The following is a 27013-nucleotide window of genomic DNA, read 5'->3' on the forward strand; positions in this document are numbered from 1 at the left end:
GGTTCCATAATCTTTCTGGGCATCAAGGTTAGACTTACTAATGTATAATTCCCCAGATCCTCCTCCTTCCCTTTCTTGAAGGTCTGTATATATTTACCCTTTTTGTATCCTTTGGGATCTCCAGTCACCTTATAGTTTCATTGTTTCTAGGGTCGGAAGGGACCTGAGCAGATCATCTAGTCCAACCCCCTGCCAGGGCAGGAAAGAATACTGGGGTCAAACGACCCCAGCAACATGTGCATCTAACCTCCTCTTAAACACCCCCAGGGTAGGAGCCTGCACCACTTCTCTTGGAAGCTGGTTCCAGACCCTAGCCGCCCTGACCGTGAAGTAGCGCCTCCTGATATCTAACCTAAACCTACCCTCTGCCAGCTTGTGACCGTTATTCCTGGTCACTCCTGGTGGTGCTCGGGGGAACAGTGACTCCCTCAATGCCTGCTGACTAGTTTATAACAGGCCACAAGATCCCCCCTCAGCCTTCTCTTGTGGAGGCTGAACAGGTTCAGGTCCCGCAGCCTCTCCTCATAGGGCCTGCCCTGCTGCCCCCTGATCATGCGAGTGGCCCTCCTCTGGACTCTCTCCATGCTGTCGACATCCCTCTTGAAGCGTGGCGCCCAGAACTGGACGCAGTACTCCAACTGCGGCCTGACCAGTGCCGCATAGAGGGGGAGGATCACCTCCCTGGACCTGCTCGAGATGCATCTGTGGATGCATGACAAGGTGTGGTTGGTCTTCCTAACTGCCTCCCCACACCGCCGGCCCATGTTCATCTTGGAGTCAATGATGACGCCAAGATCCTTTTCCGCCTCCGTGCTGACAAGAGGGGAGTTCTCTAACCTGTAAGTATGATGCCGGTTGTTCCTCCCGAGCTGCATCACCTTGCACTTGTCTGTGTTGAAACCCATCCTATTCTCGTCCGCCCACCCTTGTATCCTATTTCCAAGAGAAGTGGTGCAGGCTCCTACCCTGGGGGTGTTTAAGAGGAGGTTAGATGAACATCTTGCTGGGGTCGTTTGACCCCAGTATTCTTTCCTGCCATGGCAGGGGGTCGGACTAGATGATCTGCTCAAGTCCCTTCCGATCCTAGAAACTATGAAACTATGCCTTTGTGGATAATCTTGCACTCATCCTTGGGAGGGTCACATTTTTACTTTTGTAAGTCTTTTTTTTTAAAGACTCAACTTCATTGAAGAGCTTGCTGCCTGCCTCGTCACACTTCCTTACTTTTTGTCACATCAGGGTAACCAGTTCTTGTTCACTTTATATGATCTTTCTCAAAGTACAACCAGTTTTTATGAACTCTTTCCTTCAGGACTTGCCTTTCTAGGGTTCTGCCTACCAGTTCCCAGAGTTTATTAAATTTGGTTTTCTGAAGTTTGGTATCCTTTTATCCTGCTGTTCTCCTTTCTTTTTCTTAAGGTCTTGAACTTGGTTATATCATGGTAGCTGTTGCGCATGTTGCCTTCCACCCTCAGATTCTCACGCATGCCCTCCCTATTCTTGAGCAGCAAATGAAAGAAGAGCTTCTTGCCCCTTCCCCTGCCCTTGTGCACGTGGACACTCTTTACCATGTTTACTAAAGGTTTAAACCCAACATACTCCAAAAAGCTATTGAACTGCCTCTATATGCTGTATTACAGTGATTTCTGTTGTTCAGTACTTGGAATTTGGAAACTTCAGTAAGTTCTTTGGTGGCGGGGAAGCCTTAACTCCTTTTGGGTGGCTCTGTAACAGACTCGCCATAATGGTTCCCCTCCTGCTATCCCTATAACATGACTGAGAGTTTGAACAGGTCTACCTGTTTAAGAACAACAGCAGTCTCCCTATGCCAGAAGAAAGATGCATGTGCCTGAAAGCTTGCAAAAAACTTTGCTCCAACTACTTGGTCTAATTAAAGAGATCACATCTACCCAAAGAACCTTGCCTGCCAATAGGACTATTTCTCACTTTCATATGGCATTTTAGAACAAGTCTATATTTCTCCTTCCTTAACAGATTATACCTATGCATGACATAGTATGCCAATCATGTAAATTAGCTCACCAAATCTATAATGTATGCTAAAAAAAAATTAACAATTCATGCTGGAGGGGGGGCAATTACATTTCTCAGAAGTAACAGAACACAGTTGTTGTTAGAGATTGAATTATAAATGCCATTTTATAAATTTGCAAAGTCCAAGGGCACATTTTAACCTGTAGTTAGGATATACATGTTGTTTGTGTTTACTATTTTCCATCATACATTTGCTTCTTACCTATTCATGTGTGCATCTTATCTATTCAGGCTATAAGCTCTTTGTGGTAGAATTTACCTACTGTATATCTGGGCAGTGCATAGCACAACTGGCAGAGCCAACCTGAGCAGGGTGTGGGGCCTGGGGCAAATCAGCCCATACGGGGTCCCACCCTTTCCCCGATCCCATACATCGTGGACGCAAAGAAGCCACCACTGCCATTGGCAATGGGGGGGAGGAGTATGGTGGGCACAGAGTTGCTGTGGCTGCTCCACCTGGCTCTGTGGTGCCCGCCCCCCCCCCCCCCGCCCCCGAAGCACAGGGCCTAAGGTAGTCTACCTTGATTCACCCCCTCTCCCCCCGGGATGGCCCTGACGATTAGACTTCAATTTGTTGGTCCTCAGACTAGTATACTCAGTTCAATAAGATAGTTTCTTGATGAGAGCATTTGAAACCTACCATGATTATGCAACAAAAGTAGAGAATATTTGTATGTACTATAGTCTTGTCATCCGTGAATACTGTTTACGCTTAACCTATTTTGAAAGGCTTGTGGTGAATTGTACTGACAAGCACAAAATAAATAATGGTAGCTGATTTTGCTTCCTGAAGAATTATCACCTATAGATCAGTTGACAATTGTCTTTCTTTCTTTTTTTTCCCCACTGCTGGTGAAAGAATGGTACTTTTTGCTGTAAGCTGTGCATTTTAATAAAGTTCTGTCAGGACCTGGGGCTAACCTAATCAATTTTGCTGGACTTTGACTTTTTTCTCTGCATGGTATAATCACATTTTGTTTAATGATTGGAAAATGTGTAGATACTGAATTTATATTAAAATTGAAATATTGAGCCAACTTGCTTAAAACAGGAAAAAATATCACAACAAAATTTTAAGTGTACATTGACTCTGGTTAAATAGTTAAAGATCAGTTAGTTTGGAGGAAGATTTCTAAGCATGAGCTTAATCTAGTCCTTTTGTTGAATTATAAATCCATCTATCTGTAGTATAAAAGGTGGATAAGGTGTACAGGCAAAAGATGTTGCATGTGATGCTATTCATTTCTGTATGTCTGGAATTGCCTTGGAATTGGAGGTGATTACTTACGGGGTGATATGGAAAATAATTGGTGAAGTGTGTCTTGTGCTTTGTTGAACTCAGTTACCCCTTAAGTTTGATTGCTAGTTATATAAAGTGATTCTGTTCAGCTGCATTTCAAGGTCTTGAGTATTCCTTTTTCTCTGGTGAACCTCTTAATTGGTGGTTTCTGTTGGAGGGGAGAAAGGGATTTTAAGCTCATTGATTACTTCTACACATTCCCACAGCAACTGCACATTTATTGCTAATTATTTTTCTGCTGGTTTTGTAAATAAAATGGTCAGGCCCTCTTTTTATAGAGTTATCCATGATGTCTCCAATTTAGTGAATTGAAAAAATGGTCATAGTATCTTTACTTTTTCAAAAGTGGTAAAATTAACCTTTCAACTGTCATAATAAAACCCTGTTTTAGTCTCTCAATTTTGACTTAGGAATGTGATCAGGTCTGAAAATAAACGGGTGTAGTCTAAAGGTAAAGGAGACTGGACAGACATGTTGCTAGGATCATTTTATCTCAGCAGTATTCCTGCCCAGAGTAGGGGGGTGGATTTAGTGATCTTTTGAGGTCCCTTTCACCCCTTAATTTCTATAATTCTATGAATACTTGTGGGTTTTTTTCAAAGTTTAGCAAATAGTTCTTGAGCTAGTCATTAATTTTAAATTATTTGAATCTGCCTTTTTTTCCCCTGCATCTAAAACTAATTTTTGCTATCCTATTTTCCATGTATTTAACTCTCTCCCTGAAAACACTTGTGTGACTTCAGGTGAAGAATCTGCTAATAATTAGTAAAATATAACTTTTTATTTTAATTGGGTATAATGTTTAGGCCTAATCATTTAGTGGTATTCTCCCTGGTGTTGTTTACTGATTGGTTGCGAGTGAGAAGGGCTATTCCTCTTATTGTAGTTTATACTTAAAGACCAACATATTAAAAAGTTAAAGCTCTGTAATTATTAATTTGTTTTATAGTAACATGCATTTAAATAATAAAATCACAGACTGTATTTTTGGTAATTTTTTAAAAGAACAATTTGCAGCATTTTTGTAAGTCCATGAACATTTTATTGGATTAGTACCAAAGGTTGCCAAAGGGCTGTTATGCCAATTTATTGTTGTTAATTTGACCTAAAGAGTTTCAGAGTTTGAAGGCAGGCACACTGTACCACAGACCAGCAACACTGGTTTATTTGATACAAATGGAATTAAAGCTCTGTGAAGTAACTATGCATTTTTGAAATACTACAGTATGCTTACAAAATCATGAAACATAAACGGCTGTTATTACCACTGAGAAGCTTGTCCAGGCTTCTTCCATTGTCAGCTGGAATTAAGGTGTATATTAGTTCTCAGATATTGATTCTGCTGTGTGGGGGGCGGTATGTCTTGTCTTGCCTTTTTACTTTTGTGTCATGGAACTTACAGGCAACTTGTGTAACTAACCATAAAAGATAACAGTTCAAAAACATTGTTTAGGGTCAAGGTTGGTAAATGTTGGAGTGATGGGCAAAACCATTAAAAGCTCAGAAAAATGGTGGGACGGTTTGGGAGCAAGGTGTCAGACTGTTTTCCCTGTTGCAGTTGTGGGGTAGACCAATTAAAGGAGACTTTCAAACAAACAAACATATAATTTTCTATGTATAGTAACCTCTCAGTAATTAGATATCTTGAACTTCAAAGCCTGGGATACAGATAAATGAGGTACTTCATAGTGGTGCTGGTGGTGGTGATGGGACGTGACTTAACTATCCAGTGACACTTACTGGTTCAGAATATTTTATCCTTGTGCATTATTGAGAAGCATTAAATTGTTAAATCCTAACTTTCAGATCTCTCAAGCACCTGCATCTTAATTTCATTTTTCACTGGAGTTGTGGGTGTCTAGCACTTCTGGAAATTGGATTCCAAGAGTGCAATGCTTTGTATAGAAATCTTTTCTAGGTGTTTAATAAATAGTGCTCATAACTTGCATCCTTTATGCCTGCTACTGTCTCTTGAGCAATTGAAATGTGTGACAAATGCCCAAGATGTCAAATCTTGTGCATTATGCTCAAATTGTAATTGGTTTTTACTATAAAAATTATCTTTCCTCACCTTAAAAATAAATTATCTGATGGTAGAATTATTCAGTTAAATAAGGTAGTATTAAAAGATGGCAGTGGGGCTGAAATGCAGTAAGCTGAAGTTATGCAGATACTGATCTTTGCTATGACGTTAGCAATAAACTAAACCATAGGAAGTACTATTGTATTATGCAGTTAAATGAATTATGCACTTATCTTTCCCATGTATATTATAAATTGGGCTTTCCTTTAACTTGAGCATGTCTAAGGACTGATTTGTTTCAAACTATTTGAAGGGAAATTAGAATTAAGGTAATGCAGAAAAAACAGCATTTTAAAATTGTTTTTGTAAAATAATTACTTTAAGTGTTGTAGATATTGTGATAAACTTACTTCTCCCTTAAATATGACTTGTATTTTAATTTAACTTTTTGTGACTTGAAGTAGTATTAAGTGAATTGAATTGATTGGCTTCAATTCAACATGTACTTCTAGGATTTAGGAATAGTAGAACCTATCCTCTCACATGCATGTGCTATATTTGAAGATTAGAAGAGATAAATGAGCTTTCTTTCTTTTTCAGCTCCCAATTATTTCCTTAGATTTGAAGTTATTGAGGTATACTAGATGAATAACTTGGATTAAAGAAAATACTCCTTATGATTTGCTCTCCAAAGCATTTTATGGAGTTTAACACACACTTAACTGTATTCTTAATTTTTGTAATTTACATTAGGAATATTGTAAATGATGCTTTAGTATCCCAACAAATATTGGTACTAGCTGCTTAACCAATGACTTGTACTGGTTCATGTGTCTCCTCTCTCCCTCTTGTCCCCTCCCCCCCCCCCCCCAAAAAAAAAAACAAAAACAAAAAAACCCAACCAACTTTGGAAACAATTACGAACTGCTTGAGTATTGTACTTACCTGAATCCAAGGCGACTTTGAATTTCATATAACCTCCCCCCCATCAATACATAGATTCTAGACATGGGACATTTTATAAATTTGTTATAATTTTCCATGTATAGGGGCATAGAACACATGGTTATGCCAGCCCCTGCCTGGTCACACAGCAGCTGTTGCAGGGGGAACCATTCCAGCAGCTTCCAGAGCCATGGCTGGAGCTGCAGCTGCTGCTGCTACTGCTGCTGCATGGTTCAAGTATTAACTGTAATATTGTGCTTCTAGTTCTTTTTCTTGTGGAAAAAAATGGTCCCTCATCACTTTAGTGAATTATTAAACTGGCACTCAGAAATATGTATGGATTCAGGGTTCAGCTAATTAAGTTGGCACATGAGAAAACTTGCCATGATCGAAAGAAGTTGCCCATTCTGTGCGACTTACGTAATATACTAGTGTAGGTATGAAAATTTGTTGAAATTCTTTTTATAATTATTAACTTGTTTTTGAAAGCTTAGATGGACTGGTTTCAAATTCCAAAGAAGGTATCATATTAAAATTCTTGGGTTTGTTGGCTTTCATTTTAGACAAAAAAAAAAAAAAAAAAAAATATCATGGAGTGAGTAGAATTACTGAGGATTTTAGCTAAGTTTGGGGTTTATTTGTTTTGATTTGGATCTTTTAATAAGAGTACTTCAACTTTTATTTTATATTGTCTGCTTGTAAAATATCCTTCTAAAAAAATAATTAAAAAAAATTTTTTTTCTCCCTTTCAGCTGGGTTGAAAATTTTGGACATGAAGGACTTGGGTTGTTGCTAGATGTACTGGAAAGATTGGTTGAAGCAAAACAGTAAGGATGCTTTATAATAAAAATTGTCAGTTTTTTTTTTTTTTTTTTTTTTAAACTATTCCTAATTTGTAATAACTGAAATTTTCATATCAATTCAGTCAGGACAAAGTTGTGAAGAGATGTCAGCATAAAGTCATACAGTGTTTGAAGGCCTTCATGAATAATAAGGTATGTGATTTCAAGGTTATATTTAAGTTTGTTATATTATGATTTAGATAACTGGGTTGCTACAGTTCAACTGGAATTACTTTGATTATGTAAATTACTTTTAAATATAGTATCTTAAGGAAATTGATGTGTGTTACTTATATTTAAAAGAAAACATTTTCAGTTGCATTTGGTACTTAATCTTGGCAACTTGGCATACAGATTAAGTCTGGTGTTTCTTATTGCTTGAGCGGCAAGCTTAACCTGGAAAATATTATTTCAGTAGCTAAGGAAAGATTACCCCTAACCCTCACAGAAGAGGAGGGTGTATAGTGAAGCCATTAGGAGCCCTAAACCAGCTGCTTTAGAGAATACTCTCTCTTAAGCTCACTTTTCAGTTTCACTTTTGCCTAGCAAAACCAGGCATCCTAGCAAACAAGTATCTGCAGTTTTGGGCTCCACATTTTAAAAAGAACATGGAACAGTTAAGAGAGGGTCCAGAGGTGGACGACAAAAATGATAAAGAGCTTGGAAACAAAGTCAAATTGAGCTAAGGCTGAAGGAACTAGGCACGGTTCGCCTTGTAGAAAAGGTGCTCAAGAGGGGAGATGATAGATAGCAATCTTCATATATTTGAAGGAATGCCATAAAGGGTTGAAACCTCTTCTTGCTGCAGAGAGGAGTACATGGACCAATGGCTTGAAGTTGCAGCAAAGTATGTTTAGATTGACTATGAGGAAAACTTCTTTGCTCCCAGAACAGTGAGGCGGTGGATGGACTAGCTAGGGAAGTTGTGAACTTGCCATCACTGGAAGTGTTTAGGAAGATGTTGGACAAGCACTGGTCTGGGGTGATGTAGGTCTCCTGCTATGCCTGTGTCCTACTATACTTACCCTTTGTGCTGAGGTTTGGTTGCTGCACGGGGCTGGAAGGAAATTCAATCCCTCTCCCTCTGCTGTGTCAGGTTTTTAGCCTTCCTCAGGCATTGGATATTGGCTGCAGCCAAGGCTGAGGATTTTGACTGGGATGTGCTAGAGTTTCTGCTGGGACTTGCACCCAAAAGTTTGTGGCTAGAGGGTCTTGCACCACTGCTCAGGGTCAGACTGAATGTCGCATTTGGAGTCGGGGAGGAATTTTAACCCATGGTCAGATTAGTATGGATTGTGTGGAGGAGCCGGGGGGTTGCCTTCCTCTGTATCAGTGGGGTGTGGGATTCTTGCTGGGATCTCTTCAGTAAAAGGTTGTTAACATGTACTTAAGTAGGATGTTGACTGCTGTGGTCCCTCTCCTTTACCTGTGTCAGGCTAGGGTGTTATGTCTTGTGTCAGGATTGACTGCAGTTTTGCTAAAGAGGTTAGACAGTAGTCAACTTATGGCTGTTATTCCTTGTTATTCTCAGTAATGCTCAGGGGAACAGGGACTCTCCCATAACCTGCTGGTCCCCCCCGGCCAGTTTGTAGGTGGCCACCAGATCCCCTCTCAGCCTTCTTGTGTGGAGGCTGAACAGGTTCAGGTCCCGTAACCTCTGTTTGTAGGGCCTGCCCTGGTGCTCCAATCATGTGAGTGACCCTCCTCTGGACCCTCTTGATGCTGGCCACATCCCTCCTGAAGTGTGGCACCCAGAACTGGACACTACTCCAACTGCAGCCTGTTCAGTGTCACATAGAGAGGGAGGATCACCTCCTTAGACCTGCTTATGATGCATCTGTGGATGCATGACAAAGTGCAGTTGGCCTTCCTGACTGCATCACCACATTGGCGGCCCACGCTCATTTTGGAATCAATAATGACTCCAAGATCCTTTTCTGCCTCTGTGCTGACGAGAAGGGAGTTCCCCAGCCTGTAGGTATACTGCTGGTTCTTCCTCCCCAGGTGCAATACCTTGTACTTGTCAGTATTGAAACCCATCCTATTCTCATCTGCCCACCCCTGTAACCTGTCCAGATCTAGTTGCAGCCTGTCCCTCTCCACCAGCGTGCCCACTTCTTCCCACATCTTAGTATCATCCATGAATTTGAACAAGGTGCTTTTCAACCCCTTGTCCAAGTTGCTGATAAAGATTTTGAACAGTGCGGGCCCGAGGACCGAGCCCTGGGGGACCCCACTGCCCGCATCCCTCCAGGTCGAAAATGACCCGTCCAACACCACTCCTCTCTGGGTGTGGCTCTCCAGTCAATTTACGACCCATCTGACTACGTAGGCATCAATGCCAGAGTCGCCTAATTTTTTAATTAGAATGGGGTGAGAGACAGTGTTGAAGGCCTTTCTAAAGACCAGAAAGGCTATGTCCACCGTGACACCTGCATCCAAAGATTTTGTGACCTGGTTGTAGAAGGCTGTCAGGTTGGTCTGGCAGGATCTGCCTTGAATGAACCCATGTTGGTTGACCCTAAGCATGATCTCCCCTGCTGGTCTCTCGCAGATGTGCTCCTGGATAATTTTCTCAAAGAGCTTCCTCAGGACCAATGCTTTTTGAGTATCAGTTGATCAGGAAAGCAGTGCCCTTTGAAGTGGAAGTCATAGTTAAGTGGCCTGTCCTTAATTTTGAAATCTACTGTGAATTAAGTGGGTTAAAATCTGCTTCAATGTGAATAATCTGAGCTCTACTATACTACTATTTTTAATTGCTTCACTATTCTTCACAAGAATGTCATTTAGCCAGCAGAATTTAATTGTTCAGACTGACCACAAGAAGTACTAGTATAAGAGAGATTATTGTAAGATACAAATATATGCATCTTTGACCAGTTTTGTCTAAGCTACATGCAACAATTAGCATAGAGATTGGTAACAATTAGTATGGACAAGTGATTGAAAATCATTTAAATTGTGTCCTTGGCAGCTATCTCTGTTCCTGATGCTCTCATGTTACTTTCTAATGCATCTGTTTTACAGTAGACTTAATAGGAAACAGAATTTTCTTTGCCAACAGGGAGTCTTATCAGTAGTCTCTTACCTCCCTTGGTAGTTTGCACAAGGGCATAGCACATCCCAATCATTGTTTTGTGAGGTGGGGAAAAGGGAATTCTTTTTTGTCCCCTCTACCACCTCAAAATCCTCTGTTATTACCGATGTGCACACATCACTGTGGAAAATGACACCTGTTAACCACCCACTTGGTGATTTCTTCATCTCTTGCAAATATTAAAATTGTTTGAAATGTTCAAGACATTATACACTTGTGTACGTTTTTTTTCTTGAGAGGCACATGTTGTATTTTCTTGCATACAGTAGTGCCCTCTTCCCCTCTCCCTAATAAAATGTGCATAAAATGTGAGTCACAGCTGACAGTGAGAGAACGTAAGTCTTCCTGGGAACATAGAGTTTCTGAGAAGTGTGGCACGAGGAAGTTCCTGGCGCTTGCTGCTTCACTCAAACTGTCTCCTAGGATGCCACACTTCCTGGACACTGTCACAAGATTAGGTCCCTGACTTGCAGGAGCAATAGCAAGGTTGTTGATTCTTGTCAATAAGTAATTCTTCATATACCATATTTACTCAAATACAAGACAAGGCGTGGCGAAAAAAGCCCTTCGTCTTATCACACTTAAGAAAATCACACAATACATTGTCATTGAACTGCTGTCAAATGCAGCATGTGCTCAGCACTGAAAACCAGCTATGAAGCTGATTTAAATGCAGCCAACACTGAGCATGACTGTAAAACACATAGGTTGCCATCAGCATGTTTGTCCAATGTGGGCTATCACAAAAATAGATTAGTGCAGCTCATCTGGATAAGATGTATGGTAAGGTCCATTAAGCACAGTCCCCTTCACTGATGAGCCTTTCAAGTCATGGTGAGCCACTACATTGAATATATTTTGACTTCCCCTTTAATCCCACAAACTGTAATCATGGCTTGTGCAGTTCTTAAATATCTGCACAATCTTAGCTTCAATTTGATATTTTTATAAAAATCTGGTAAATTGACAAGTTACTGAATCATAAGTGCTATAATTAAATATGCTGTATTCAAGGCCTTTTAGGTAATATTTTGATTCCTAATCTATTATCTATGTAATAGAATTTGATTTACCTGGAGAAGAAAAGCTCTAGCATCCTATTAGTAAAAGTAAACAGGAATGTGAGTCTTGGGTCCTACCATACAATACACTTAAGACGTGATTCAGTTAATCATGTCTTAAGCTGTAACCTGGCCCCATATTAAATAAATGAATGGTGTTATAAAATGAGGAAGAAGGCACAAATTTATTCCACAAAAAATGTGTAATAATTTTGTTGTTGGTTCCTCTGATGCTATTAATTGAACATGTAGCTATGTACACACTGTGGCTATAAACCGCATTAGCTGATTTATCTTTCCTTTAACTTTAAATGTCTGCGTTTCCAAAAGTAGAGTTTACAGTTGGAAGTTGCCACGTGGTACCTGTTCCCTTATACTAATAGCTGATCTTTATCCACATTTTCCATCTGCCAGCAGATGAAAATTTTATTTGATTGTGATTTAACTGGACTATCATTTGTTATTTCTTTAGTATGGACTGGAAAGAATTATGGGAGAAGAAAGGAGCCTGTCATTGCTGACCAAAGCAATTGACCCCAAGCAAACTAACATGATGACTGATATTGTTAAACTCTTATCTGCAATATGTATTGTTGGAGAGGAAAACATGTAAGTGATATTTATTGGAATTAGTAACATAGTTTTCTCATGTACAAGCTGTGTTTAGATTGTTATCTCTCTTAAGTGCAAAGTCAAAACCTTTTGTTTTTAGATAATATTAATTTATGATTTTAATACTTAGAGCAAAAGTAAATATTTTCATCAGTTTTCCTGTTTTTAAAAGCCTTCCAATAATTTACTAATTTTTTTAAATAACAGTTATAATTTTTTTTTTATATCTGGCAGATATGCAGTAATAATGCTTAAATGTTGCCAAAACTAGATTAAAATTTCCTCTTTATTTTTTTTAAATGTTGTGGTAAGGTATGTACCCTAAGCAAGTTCACACATGACACCAAGCTTCAGGGAGTAGTAGATGCACTGGAGGGTAGGGCTAGGATTCAGAGTGACATAGACGAATTGGAGGATTGGGCCCAAAGGGATTTCATGAATTTCAACAAAGACAAGTGAAAAGTCCTGCAATTAGGACAGAAGAATCTTGTCTTGCACCAGTACAGGCTAAGGAACAATTGGCTAAGCAGTTGCTCTGCAGAAAGGGACCTGGGGGTTACAGTGAACAATAAGCTGAGTATGAGCCAACAGTGTGCCTTTGTTGCATACTGGGCTGCATTAGTAGGAGTGTTGCCAGCAGATCATGGGAAGTAATTATTCCCCTCCTATTTTGCAGTGGTGAAGCTACATCTAGAGTACTGTGTTCAGTTTTTGGCCTCCCACTACACAAAAGATGTGGACAAGTTGGTGAGGGTCCAGCAACGAAAATAGGCACATGACTTCTGAAGAGGGGCTGAGGGAACTGGGCTTGCTTAGTTTGGTGAAGAGAAGACTGAAGGGGGATTTGATAGCAGCCTTTAAAACATGAAGGCTGGTTCAAAAGAGGATGGAGCTAGACTGTTTTCAGTGGTGGCAGATGACAAAACAGGAGCAATGGTTTCAAGTTGTAGCAAGGGAGGTTTAGATTGGACCTTAGGAAGAACTTTCTTTCTTGAAGGGTGGTGAAGCACTGGAACAGGTTACCTAGGAAGGTGGTAGAATCTCCTCCATCCTTGGAGGTTTTTAAGTCCTGGCTTGACAAAGCCCTGGCTGGAATGATCTAGTTGGGGGTGGTCCTGTTTTGAGGGGGTTGGCCTAGATGACTTCCTGTGGTCCCTTCCAACCCTAACTTCCTATGGTCTTATGATTTCTTATGATATATGGAACAGAGATGCACACTGTTTTCAGGATTGTTTTGTGGTGGAAAATATTTTCTGTTTGTAGAAAAAAGCCCAGTTTTGACTTAAAGCATTCATTAGTAAGAACTCATAAATAAACAATTAACATAATTTCATAAATTTCTGGTACTATTACTTAATTTTCAAAAACTTTTTTTAGCTGTGCAGTTCAGGTCTATTAAATGGAACTATCTGTTAACTTCCTGCAGCCTTGAAAAAATTTTAGATGCTGTAACAACAGCAGCAGAAGAAAAGAATCTTGAGAGATTCTCTCCCATTGTAGAAGGCCTCTGGGATAACTCCGTTCAGCTGCAAGTAAGTATATGTGTTGTGCACAGAATGTCTTCATCAAACAAAAATAAGAATGAAGCATTATTCTTTAGAATAAAATGGGGGTCTTTCAAAATTAGGTAAGATTGAAGTCATTTCTCAGTTGCAAGGCTTACTTCAGAGCCAGTTTTACCAGATGCATAAGTCTCGAACACTTCATTTATGTCCATGTTGATTTTCCATTTACCTTAAATGAGTGTAGAATACATAACATATTTTGTACTCAAACTCTCCTGTATGAATTTTAGCCATTCATTTATGGGACCATATTAAGGCTAAAGAATTAGAAACAAAACTGCTATTAAAAAAACAAAAAAAGGAAAGAACTTCTTTTCTTAGTAGCGAGCTTGGATAAGCAAATAATCTAGCCTTGATGGTTGTTTGGCTATAAAATCTCATGTTTAAGATAATTGGCTGAAAAAATCTGTACTCATTTATAAGCTCCTTGAACAGAACATGCAACTTTACTGGAGCATCATCATTTGTCATTATTAGTACATTCTGAACGTCCTAAAAATAATGATAGTAGAGGGGATAAGCATTAACTTTGTGTTTTTGTTTTTGGATAATTAAGTAGTTACTCTTAGATATTTGAATTACGTGTTTGTCATAAACAAGGCATAGTGACTCTGAAGGGCAGGGGACTACATGATTAATGACTACAGAGTAATAGATTTTAAGGCTTGCAGGCCTTATTATGGGTTCTATTTTCCTTTATAATATGGACTATAGTATCACATTCATTTAATTTTTTCAGTAAGAATCTAATTTCTGTTTCTAATTTCTTTAAAGAAGCTGTGGATGCTTTAGAGCTGTGGTTCTCAACCTTTTTGGACTTGAGCCCCCCCCCCCCCCCCCCCATTCCCAACCTACAGCCCTTGGCCCTGCCAGTTCCTCTCACTGCTGACCCACTGCCCTCTACCTCCAGCCCCACAGTGTGTGGGGCAGCGGGAGGGGTCATTCTGCTCAGGCTGCCTGTGCTGTCACCACCCCACCTCTCCTCTGGGAGGAGGTGAAGGCATTGCAGCCCCCCGGTCTGTTATGTTGCACTGTTGAAGGTGTGGCTGGTGCGGGGGTCCTGGTGGCAGCAACACATTTCATTGCTCCACTTGGCCTTCCTGTGCCAGTTCCCACCTATTGGGCCTTGGAGGCAGTTCCCGTTAGGCCAAATTGAAGCCCCAGACCTTGCCCGTGCCCTCCCTTCCTGCTTTGCCCATGCTAACCCCCCCTATAGATTTACCTGTGAGGAGCTACAGGAACAGCAGGTCACGGATGGCTTCCAGGCAAGAGTACAGCATGGTGCCACAGTAGGCAGCACTCCATGAGAAGGTGTACTCAAGCTTGCTGGGCTGCTGTGCCAACAGCACTGTGCAGTGTAGTGCCTGTGTCTGCAGCTTACGCAGTGCTGGGCTCTGCCAGCAGACGCCCAAAACAAAGAGTGCCTGGCTCGAGGCCCCCCACTCCTGGAAGCAGCTGGCACCTGAGCACCACTTTCCCTTCTCCTTGTCCCTTAGGCAAGACCCCCTGAAACCCATTTGTGGCTTCTGCTGTTTTAAAGGGGGTTAAGGGAACAGGGTATACCTAGAGCAGTGGTTCTCAACTGATTTAGACTCAAGGCATTCCTCTATAACTTCAAAATGTAACAGCAGCAGCCCACTCAACTCATTTACTTTTTTACAGTGCCTACCTTCTCACCCTGTGGCACTTTTAAAAGGGTCTCATGGGGTGGCAGGGTGAGCAGCAGTAGACAAAGCACCTATGTTGCTGTGGCTGATGTTAGTATGTGTTGCTTTGTGGTGGCAGGAACTGCTTGGCAGAGTATACTAGGGAGCTTGTCGGTGACTCTTTAGACCCCTGAAACTGGCAGTTGTCCCTGCAGGAGAAGGACGCTGGCCAATGCAGTTGCAGAGGCTGGTGCTATGTGATGGCAGCAGGGCAGGACCCTACCTTAGCCCACTCTTTCTGCTAACTGTCCCCAGTCTGAGGGAGTGAGCATGGCCCCTGCAGCTGTGGCTGCTCCTTCTGGACTTGAATGCTAGTGACCAGAGCCACGATTCCTTTTAGTCCCTCCCACCAGCTCCAGGATTGTGGGAAGAGTGAGGCAATGAGCCAGGCTGAAAAAGGAAGGCCCTGTTTCTGTCCACATTCTCAAAAACAATCTGCTTAAGAAAGTTGTGGGATCCTGCTTCACTGGAGATTTTCAGGAAGAGGCTGGAGAGGATCTCATCAGTGATTAGTATACTAAGTAGAGGATCCTGAATTTGTGTAGCAGGTTGGACTAGATGACCCTGAATGTACCTCCTAACCTTGTGGTTCTCAGGAGAGCTATAAACCTGATCGGGGTTGGAGGGAAAAGCTTTACAATGCAAGGTTAAAGGAGCTCAGCTGAATTAGGTCATTAAAAAGAGATGTGAAAGGTGACCTGATAATTGTGTTTATATATATTTTCACATGGAATAAAAAGATCTGATAGTAACTTTAAAATCAGATGGTTATTAAACATTAAATAGTTGATCCTGAGATGTTGTGGACTTGCCATTGTTTGGGGTAGTTAAGATCAGGTCTACTGGAGAAATACTATACCTAGGTGTGGGGACCAATGTTCATAAAGGATGACTGTGATGGGCTTTTCTGGTCTAGAAATCTGGACATGACAACGCTTTTTTTTCTGCGTGACCCTCTGGAAGACTAGGATTACTTATATTGTCCTCAGGAGGCTCATAACACTTGATGTTTGCATTGTGGCAGTGGTTTTAACATTATACATCAGTGTTTCAGCTAGTCATCTGGAATTCTTTTTTCTTATACATATTTGGCCATTTTTTTTGGATACACATTTGCCTGTTTCTGAAGTGTCAGACGTGAGCAACAGCTGAAGATGTTGATCAGTGCTTTGTTAGGATAGATGAAACCCTGGATGTTATATCCTATTCACATGCTTGAAGATGTTAGTGTTAGCCAGATTTGGGCTTGGAAAAAGATTTTTCTTCAGATTTGGCAAGGTTCTTTGTATACCTTGCAGTGTTGGGATCATTTAGACATATTTCAATTAATTGGTTTTCTGCTCTTGTGTAGTCTCTCCAGGCACTGGTAACATTTTGATGTCTCCTGCCCTCAGCCAGTAGCATGTAATTTATTCTCTAAAGGACTGGAAAGTTTTAGCTTGAGCAGGCTGCTTGGGTTTAATACTGGATGATTAGTAGTATGCAAGAGGTCAGTGATCTTTTCTGTATTTTAAAATGGGTGATACTATATGTAGACTGAACGTCTGAAGTCTTTCCCTGTAAGGCATCTTTTTTATGTTCTTCTTGTAGCTTTCTTCTGAATATTCCAGATTTTCAATGTTATCTTTTGAAGTTCAGGCACTAAATGCAATATTTCATAATGGTCTCACGATTGCCAAGCATATATACTTTTCTTATTCCTCATTGGTATTCCATACTGTATATATTAAGGGATCGTGTTAATTACTGTGGCTACTCATTTTCATGCTTTGAATAAGAGGAATTGGACAGTAGTGATTGCAAAGGGAAAAAAGGAAAAAAAGTGGCTGTTAACACCAATAGGTCACTTGCCTGGCACTTCCCATTATGCCTTGTTTTTTTTGTTGCTTAACATTGTCGGACTTCATCAGTGTGGGATGATATTTTTCCTACCAGGCATCTGCTTCAGACTGAACCTTCGTGGATAGCTTCATTCAAAACAGATGCACCATTTCTCAGAAGGAAGCTGTTCAAGAAAGTTGTTTTTCTTTCATTAAATGTTAGTAGCTTTTCCTTTGGGAAGCTCTGAGATGTCTCTGCTTAGGTGCAGGAACTTGTGATTTTTGCAGACAAATGCCACATGTGCCAGGGATGTGCTTTTGGTGCCATCATGGAATGGTTTTTTTTCTTTTCTTTTTTAACAAAGGTTTCTGTTTGGTAGATGCATACTTTTAGCATCTACATCCCAACAATTCCAATGCACATGAACTGAAAACTGATCAACTTTCTCATTTACTGTATCAGAGAGCTACTGATCTAGTCCAATCCTATGCATAGATACAGGATGTACGGTTCCTAAATCATCCCAGACATCCTGTTTAGTTTCTTGAAAAATCTAATGAGATGCGATGACTTCCCTAAGCAGCTTTGTTATCATCTTATTGTTTTTAAGTCAGCCAGTTTTTCCTGATTTAATTGAAATCTACTTTACTATTTAAATCCATTCTTATTCTGCCTTCTGTGGCAAGAAAGAACAATCATATGTTGTATATAATATATAAACGCTTTATTTTCAAATGTAACCAAGCTGTGGATAAGAGTTGCTTTTAGAATTATGGGTTGCTTAAAATGGAATCCCATTTTCAGTGGTTATCATTTTGAGTAACTGAGTATTTACATACTTGAGTAGTATCTTGAATACCTGAGTAGTAATTCAATATAAGAAAAAAAATTCTGTTTACTTGACTTTAATCTTATAACTAGATTTTCTCCAGAACTCTGTTCAGATAGATTTAGTCAGTGGCCCAGTCTAGCAAAAAATGATGAATAATTTTAAATAACTTTATTTGTTACTACCTTTTAACTGAACACGGGAAGCCAAAAAAACAGCGTTAAAATGAGCCAGTGCTTTATTTTCCTGCAAATGTTGATCCGACTGTGGTACTGTTGTTAAGTGTAACGCTCCCAGTGTGTAACTTTGTAAGTCTGCCCTGGCTTATGTATTTCCAGTCTCCAGTAAGAGAAGTCCCTGCCATCATGTTTTATTTTTGTCTCCAAAGTATCACATACAAGTAGGCTGGTTTTCATCTATTTAGTCCCCCACAGGTAGCTATGACAGTCACAGCAGCATTATTTCAATAGTTAGATGGGCACTTTCACATTTAAGTTTTACAGTGTGGCACACGTTAAGTGTGGTACCGTAGCTGAAAATTGCGTTCTTTTCTTGTTTGACCTATATGAAATAAATGAGAGCTCATTTTACATATTAAATGTTTTGACTGCTTGGTTACTGTTCTGATTATTAACACACAACCTCATGACTAATACCCATAGGACCAGAATAGAGGTTTATTAAAAGGGTTTTCAGTATAATGGGGCTAGTCTATTTGCTCTTCATAATAATGGAAAAAAAATTGTTCTTGTTCCTGGAATTGTTAAAAGCAGGTTTTAGAAATGGAACTGATAAGGTTATACTCTTACTGTAAACAAGACTGTTTAACTTTGGATGTTTGATTGCATGCCAGGCCATGTGGACTGTATGCCATGCGAGTCCCTGGTGCCCTCCATCCTTCTTTGCTGCTGCAAGTTTGCTAGCTTGCAGTTGCCTCACCTGTGACTGGACCAGTGCCAGCCACCTCCTTCCCACTGCCACTTGCAATTTTGGATCTCACCTGCCAGTCATGGATAAGTTGTTGCTGCACTGCCACCTCCAGCAGCTGCTCTAGGAGGGTCCATTCCTCCATGGCATGGTACTGTGTTAGATGGTGGGGGTTGCTGTCATCTGTCTGACCATGTGTTCTCCATGCTTGTTCATGTCTCACTGAGCTGTAAAAGCCTGGGGGAAAGGGGAAATATGTGGGGGTGTATAGCTAACATCTGCTATCACAGGCAGTTTGTGCTTTAGTGTGAGCATATATGCAACAGCATGTGGGAACCTGAGGGCTTCAGGTTCATTTAGCCAATGGTCCACAAGTTGGGCAGACCTTCTATAAAGTAGCCCAAACCTAGTAAACAATGTTTAGCATAACTTAATTGAATGTTTACCTCCCCTGCCCCCCAATTTCTGCATTTTTCATGGTTCATGTTCTTTTTATTCTCATTTGAAATTTGGGTACTGACATGAATAATTTTAAGTGTGCACAAAACAATCACCTGAAACTTTTCTCATTAATAATTTGTTTATAGGTTTATAATTCTCAAAGTAAGTGCTTTGTGTTCTTGAGTGTGAAAATTGTCCAGTTGACCAGACTTATGAACTGTGTAAATATTTGTGTTTATAGGAAAGTGTTATTGCTATCTTTTAAAGACACAAATTAAAAGCCTTAAAATAGGCAGTTTAATCACCAATTGAACAAAACTTGCTCTTGTATAATACTTCTTCTCTTTGTTACTAAGACATTAACCAATGTCAAACAATCTTGTTTTCAAAGCAACTGTGCAGGCAGGTTTTCTAGCCTCTCTTGAAGATCAGTAGTTTTGTCTATTTCATATAAGGAGTGGAAGTAAATTTTAAACTGAGGAGTCTGTCTTGGACAATATTTTCCTTAAGGGGACAATATTCTTCCCCTCTGTAAGATGGATAAAATGCCAGCCCCAGTGTTGCTTTTGACTGCAGCTATGGGAATGTAACCCCTTTTCATAAGCAGGTCTCTTAGCAGGATGGCATAGTGCATCAAGATCAACAATGCCAGTGTTACCAGGTGACCAATAGGTAGGTCAAAGAGCAAGTGTCATGTGCTACTGGTGACATTACTTTCTCAAATACCATGTCCCAGCCAAGTAGAAATGTATAATTTCACACCCAGACTAGTGTTCAGCAGATGCTATGCAAGTTAGGTTTCTGTTAAGTGATAGCTACTTTGATTATACCACTTTTGTGTTTTCTCAAGGATGGAAGGCATGTATGCATCTCTCCTCTTTTTAAAATTTGATAACAGTTCACTCTAAATTGATCTTGCTGTCAGTGTTCTACCTGCATAAGTAAAACTAGTGTCTGATTGATTGTTATTCTAATGTTCCTCTGAATGGCCATCTTTTTCCTGTTTAAATTAATCTTTTATTGTATGGAAAGTCTTTTTATTAAGTCGAGTGATTGCTATTTAATACGCATTTCTTTTAAGCTAAAATCAACTGAGTTCTACAGCTGGCTGATAGACTCTTGAAGGTTAAAAAAAAAAGAAAAAATATGTGAATCAATTATAAACTTTTATAGAAATGACATTGACCTGCTAGTTAATTTGACAGAGTTTTGACGAAACTAAAAGCTTATAGCTGTCAGTTCTTTGGCAAATTCAATTTGATTATCTGTCTGAGATACGTAGACTTGCAATGTGGCAGTTCACAACTGACCTTTTCAATCCTGCATCGACTAACATTTTTGTAACTTGAAGGCTGAATACTTGAAAAGTCTTAGTCTGATAATTTTTGTATTTCTTTGAAAACAGTATAAATCTACTTACTGCTTTTGTTGATAGCTAGGCAAACCCTTTCTTTGATCTTCAGAAAATGAACATTATAGAAGGAGCGCCCATCCAGATTTGTATGGGGTTAAAATAAAGTTGGCAGTTAATAGGGCGATGGAGGGGAATATATCTTTTGTGCAGGGATAATATTGAGTGCTTGTGTTGGTTAAAGTAGATTTTGTTAATGTGAAATTTTACTTTCTCACACAACTGCACTCATGCAAAATCAAATGTACACAATTTTGACTTGCTAGAGGGAATGAAGGAAAAATCCTGATCCTTTTATGCTGTTTAGATTATAGAGTTAATATTTTAATTAAAGACTTTAACACATTGAAATCAGGCAAATGGAGAGGAATATGTTGTTTGTTGGGCTAGTGACAGACATTCAAAAAGCCTGAGCCTGAATTGATTCAATCTTTGCAGGTTAGTCTAACCTGCAAAGCTTGAACCCATTGGAGGTGGATAGACATTCTCTCTTCATTCCAGAAACTTTTTCTGTTTTTTTTTTGCACTGGTCCTGGAAGCACTGCAATACCAGGTCAATGCATGGAGTGGATGGAGCACGCTCTGGTTCCACCACCCAATACCAAAAAGAATCTGCTCAATATAGACCTCCTATGGAGTACTTACCTGGCAGGGGAAGCAGCGTGACCACCACGTAGGCGAGCTCCCCAGGGTAATTGTTTCTGATATGTTCATTCCAGAAACGCAGGCACTTGCCTGCAGTGGCTCAGGCTAGAAGCAGCAATTCCTTCCCTTCTACAGGACTGAGCTCAGGGGGACTGTGGCCAGGCCCCAGCAGGACACTTTGATTAGCTCAGCAGGCAATTGATAACAGTGTCTATCACCCCTAACTCAGTGTTTATCACCCCATTAAGAAAACAACAGAGGGACATGACCAGCTACCTGTTTATTCTGCCTTTGTCCTGACTGCCACAGCACAGAATGTACCTGGCATGTAGTTTAGCTAATGCATAGACATGGCATGGCAGAGGAGAGGGGGGAATTCCTGCTTAGCAGGGTGGGGGTGGGTGGGAGAGCAGCCTGGAAGTCACTGCTGGAGCTGCAGCCACAGAGTAGAGGGGGATAGGGCCAGCCCTGCTGTGGAGTAGACAGCTCTGCCCAGCCCAGAGGGCATACTGGGATGCTAGGTGAGTCTGGTTTATCTTGAACCAGCAAGGAGTCTGGGACAGACTGCATAAACCTGTTTGACCCAAATCAGTTAAGTCTGATACTGCACTCAACCAGGCTTATCTCAAACCAGTTTCAGCCATTTTCAAACTGGTTTATATGCACTGAGCATCTGTTCTGTTACAGTTTTAAACCAGTTTCTGATCACTTAAACCAGTTTGTGTAATGTCTGTCCCTAACCTTTTAGCACAAAGGCAGAAGAGAGGACTAATCCTGAGCAGAAGTAGAGTATTTGGGCACAGAGCTTGCTGGAGGGGTATACCTGGGGAATTCTGAGCAGGGACACTGCTTGCTTTTCTTTGCTTCCAGTCTGTTCTGGGAAACAAGTGTGTGCATGGGGAAGTGGGGAGAGTGGGTAATATACTAATTTTTTCCCAGAATACAGTAGAAACAAAGAAGAACAAGCAGTTTCCTTACATAGCCATATATAGTAGTATACAACTTTTTGAGTATGCTCTAGCTATTTAGCAACTGTGTAACAGTATGGAACAAGAGATCTTGGATAGAAGAGTCTAGGTCAGTTAGGGCTATTCATTCCTAGAACACATTAAAGTTTATGCAGAGACCAGTAAACTGGTAGGTACAGATCTAGAGGGCTGTTATTAAACATCCAACCAAATGCTCTGAATATACAAGTCAACACCTGCATTCTGCACCATTCTGCCACTGAATGTTTTAAAGACTTAGTAGCACATTGATTGAATTGATGTAATATAATCTTGAAGCAATATGATATTGAAACAATCTTCCTGTGTTAACTATGCCTAATTAGGAAGAAAAGGATTGCAGCTTCCAGGCTAGATGCAAATGGTTTAAAAAAGAAAAAGCCCCCAAGGCTCCCCCCCACAAACCCTGAGTGACTTTTCTAATGTCAATTTTCAGTAGTGCAGTGTCTAAAATTGCCTTTAAATTGAGAATAGTTTTGTAATGGTGGATAAACACCCTTGGGTGTCTACCCTTGGGTAGAGCAGGGGTGGGCAAAATACAGCTGGATCCAGACCGCCAAGGAATTTTTATTTGGCCCACAGCGGGTCCTTTGGCCCCTCCTGGCCAAAGGCAGGGGCAGCCTGGGCTGTGGAGCCTGTGGCTGGTTCTGCTATTCCCTGTCAACGTGGTGGCCAGACTTCGTTTCTTGGCAGCCCTGGTAGCAGTGGCTGGATCTGGCTCCATTGTCCAGGCATCCTGGCCTGTCTACCCTGCACTCACTGCTAGGGATGATGGATGGTGCAGGCAGGTGGGAGTCTCAATGGAGACCAGCTTGGGACCTCTGTGGGTAGGGTGTGCTCAGCTGGGTGGCTGGGGTAGGGCCCTGGGTGGGTGGGCAAGATGGGATCCCAGTCCTGGAGCTGCCCACTTGTCCTGTTTCCAAATGCTGCTCCCCGCCAACCTGTGGCCCCAGTACATTTGTCTGGCTGGGCGTACCCTGCCCACGGGGGTCCTGGGCTAGTCTCCATAGAGACTCTGCCTGCCTGCTCTGTCTGGTTCCTGGTGGATGGGCCCAAGCTGGATAGGATCAATTGCCCCTGCTGTACTGGGTCAGCACCCTCCCCATGCCTTCCTCGACCCGCGATAGTGCACCAAAATTCCCGAAGTGGCGCTTCAGCCCAAATAATTGCCCATCTCTGGTATAGGGCATACTGAAGTGCTGAACTGCATCTGAGTAAACGAGGACAAAAACCATCATCAGCCTAATTGTTAACCCTTCTGTTGAGTATGGAAGCATGATGACACTTTACAAGAAGTTCCCTTTTATAACTTTGGGAAAAAGAGTAACTGTTCACAATTACCTACTGAGATTTCTTACAGATCAAAAAACAAGGACCCTGCAGATTGGCTCCTGAAGGTCTACAGGGGTATAAACACTGCAAGTGTTACATAAGTGCAGTAGAGGCCAACCTTTTTCGCACGTGTGGCACAAATTAGTCCTGTACTCTACCTGAGTGCCGCTCTGACTCCTTCCTCTGCCCAATTTCCTGTTCCCTACTCTCTGCTGCTTGTCCAACCTCTTCCTGTTTTTCCTGCTTTATCTCCTCCTCTGCTTTCTGATGCTGTTCTGTCTACTCCCTCCTGATCTGCCGTGAGGCATTTTATGTTAAAAGTTGGCCACCTGATCTGCTGGATGCTCCAAAGCAGCCAATAGATTATTGGTACCCACATTAAAGCCTAATCTTGTTTATATACAAGAGGAGATCCTCTGCTAGCATGACTGGTAAATTCTGTGCTACAGTTACGGATATACTTAGGCTCATGAAGGGAAAATAATATGCAGATGCAAGTAGGTGCTTTGAGATGGGTCTTACTACAATGTTCTCCAGGACCATGGAATAAAAAAAGAATTTCTTTGAGACGAGAGGGACTCAGAAAAAGTGCTGACTTGAGAATTGTATTATTATAACCATAGGTTGCTTAAATAGAAACTTACTACTTGGCCTGTCTTCTGGGTGCACAGCAAATAATCTGTCACCATCCTCATTACAGAGCCTGTTCTGGTATTTGGAGACTGTTTTAAATAAATGCCCTCTTAGTTCTCCCTTGCTGGGACTAAATAATCCTAATTCTTCCAACCTTTTCTTGTATATCAAGTGTCCTAGACCTCTCATAATTTTTGTTGCGCTCTGGTGGATTCTTATCCACATCTTTCTACATCTGTCCGCTGGACAGTGTTATAGTCGAGACTTCATGAGTGCTTTGTAGAGTGGAAGCATTACTTCCACTTTTTTCATGATTTTTTACTGATTCTCATGTTATAAAACCCAATATGTTGTTGGCTCATATTCAGCTTATGGTCCAGTGTAACCTCCAGGTCCTTCTCTGCTATACTGCAGCCTAGCCAGTCATTCCCTCTTCCATAGCATCTCCAACTTAACCTGCTTGGTTTTAGCTGCACATTTTTAGGTGTGCCCTTATATTGATCCTTTGAATTGTTAATGAAGTTATTAAACAGTACTGAACCCAGGACAGACTCTTGGGGAACCCCACTGGATGCTTCATCCCAAGTAGACATTGGAGCATTGACTAATCTTTGATTTACAATGATCCAACCAATTACATATCCACCTTACAGTAATTTTTATCTAGGCACTATTTCCTTTGTTTACTTGAGGAGTTTGTCATGGGATATGGTATGCAAAACGTTGTTGAAGTGAAGGTATATAAGCTCCACTGTTTACCTGTCTCATTCCTCTCCCCTGAGCTCATTCCATTCCTTTGTGTTAGAAGAAAATCAGGGTGGTCAGACATGATTTGCTCTTGATGAATCCTTGTTGATTGTTCTTAGTAACTTTGCTTTCCTCTAGGTACTTTAAAATAGATTCTTTGCTATCAGGCTTACTAATATTTATAAGTATCAAGGTCAAGTTGACTAGTGCATTCTCTGCATTTTGCTTATTCTGTTCCTTAAAGATATTTCAAGTTGTCTGAGACTGCAGCAAGTCTTCATGAGCCATTGGTTCTGCAGTTACCTCAGCCAATTTCTTGCATAATCAAGGAAGTATTTTGTCTGGGTCTGTGGACTTGAATACATCCAGTGACTCCTAACCTATTATTTCACTTTTCTCTCAGTTGCTTATAGTCTTTCCTTATCCTTTCTGCCAAATTTGGCTGTCACTTGATAGGCACAGGTTAACTAGTTAACTGTGTTAGTCTGAGGTCAGGCAGAAGGCAGGACATGGTATCACCTTAGACCAAGTAGTTCAGAAAGGCATAAGTTCTGTAGGTTGCAGTCTACTTTTGTCAGATGTATAAATGGACTTTCATAAAGCCAGCTGTGCCCCCCCCATTAATCCAAATCACATCATCACTGGACTAGACAACTTTGATTACAACATCTGGGGTTCATTTACCTGTTATTCTACCAGCAATATTTATGCCATTGCCTGCTTGTTTTGCCCCATCTGCTATCTACATTTGACAGATGAGGCGATTTCCAAGGGGAAAAATATAAATGGAAGAAGGCCAATGTGGTGCCGATCTTCAAGAAAGGGAAGAGAGTGGATCCGGCTAACTACAGGCCCATTAGCCTGACTTCTATCCTGGGGAAGATCTTAGAAAAGTTTATTAAGGAGGCCATCCTTGAGGGACTGGCCCAGGCTAACATTCTAAGGGACAGCCAGCACGGGTTTGTTGCGGGTAGGTGTTGTTTGACCAATCTCATTTCCTTCTATGACCAGGTGACCTATCACCTGGACAAGGGAGAAGAGATTGATGTCATATATCTTGACTTCAAAAAAGCTTTTGATCTGGTATCCCATGATCACCTCTTGGCCAAACTGGTCAGTTGTGGCCTTGGCTCCACTACAATCCGCTGGCTGGGAAATTGGCTTCGTGGTCAGACCCAGAGGGTTGTAATTGATGGCAGTGACTCATCGTGGTGCCCTGTGACCAGTGGGGTCCCTCAAGGCTCTGTCCTTGGACCCATCCTGTTCAACATCTTCATTAATGATGTGGACATTGGAGGCAGGAGTGGACTGGCCAAGTTCGCCGATGACACCAAACTTTGGGGCAAAGCATCCACGCCAGAAGATAGGCGGGTGATCCAGGCTGACCTGGACAAGCTCAGCAAATGGGCGGACGAGAACCTGATGGTGTTTAACACCGAAAAATGCAAGGTTCTCCACCTTGGGAGGAAAAACCTGCAGCATCCTTATAGGCTCAGCAGTGTTACACTGGCTAGCACTATGGAAGAAAGAGACTTGGGGGTCATCATTGACCACAAGATGATTATGAGCTTGCAATGCGATGCTGCGGCTAATAAAGCAAATAAAACGCTGGCTTGCATCCATAGATGCTTCTCGAGCAAATCCCGGGACGTCATTCTCCCCTTGTACTCGGCCTTGGTGAGGCCGCAGCTGGAGTGCTGCATCCGGTTTTGGGCTCCGCGATTCAAAAGGGATGTGGAGAAGCTTGAGAGAGTCCAGAGGAAAGCCACGCGCATGATCAGAGGTCAGGAAAACGGATCTTATGATGACAGGCTGAGAGCCATGGGACTCTTTAGCCTGGAAAAGCATAGGCTCAGGGGTGATCTGATGGCCACCTATAAGTTTATCAGGGGTGACCACCAGGATCTGGGGGAACGTCTGTTCACCAGAGCGCCCCAAGGGATGACGAGGTCGAATGGTCACAAACTCCTGCAAGACCGTTTCAGGCTGGACATAAGGAAGAATTTCTTTCCTG

The 27013-nt window shown here is 41.3% G+C and overlaps 1 protein-coding gene across 2 annotated transcripts in view; it reads left to right on the top strand.

Annotated features, from left to right (window-relative positions):
- The window catches only part of DIAPH3 (diaphanous related formin 3), a 485008-nt gene that overhangs the window by 73175 nt on the left and 384820 nt on the right, over nucleotides 1-27013 (top strand). For both annotated transcript variants that reach the window (XM_090024704.1, XM_090024695.1), the window contains 4 exons: nucleotides 7076-7150; nucleotides 7249-7318; nucleotides 11796-11932; nucleotides 13362-13467. In XM_090024704.1, the coding sequence (XP_089880830.1) occupies nucleotides 7076-7150; nucleotides 7249-7318; nucleotides 11796-11932; nucleotides 13362-13467 (388 nt within the window). The remainder of the gene's footprint in view (nucleotides 1-7075; nucleotides 7151-7248; nucleotides 7319-11795; nucleotides 11933-13361; nucleotides 13468-27013) is intronic.

The sequence above is a fragment of the Crocodylus siamensis genome, chromosome 1 (assembly GCF_052110815.1).
Source record: "Crocodylus siamensis isolate JL-2025a chromosome 1, ASM5211081v1, whole genome shotgun sequence".
Lineage (NCBI taxonomy): Eukaryota > Metazoa > Chordata > Crocodylia > Crocodylidae > Crocodylus > Crocodylus siamensis.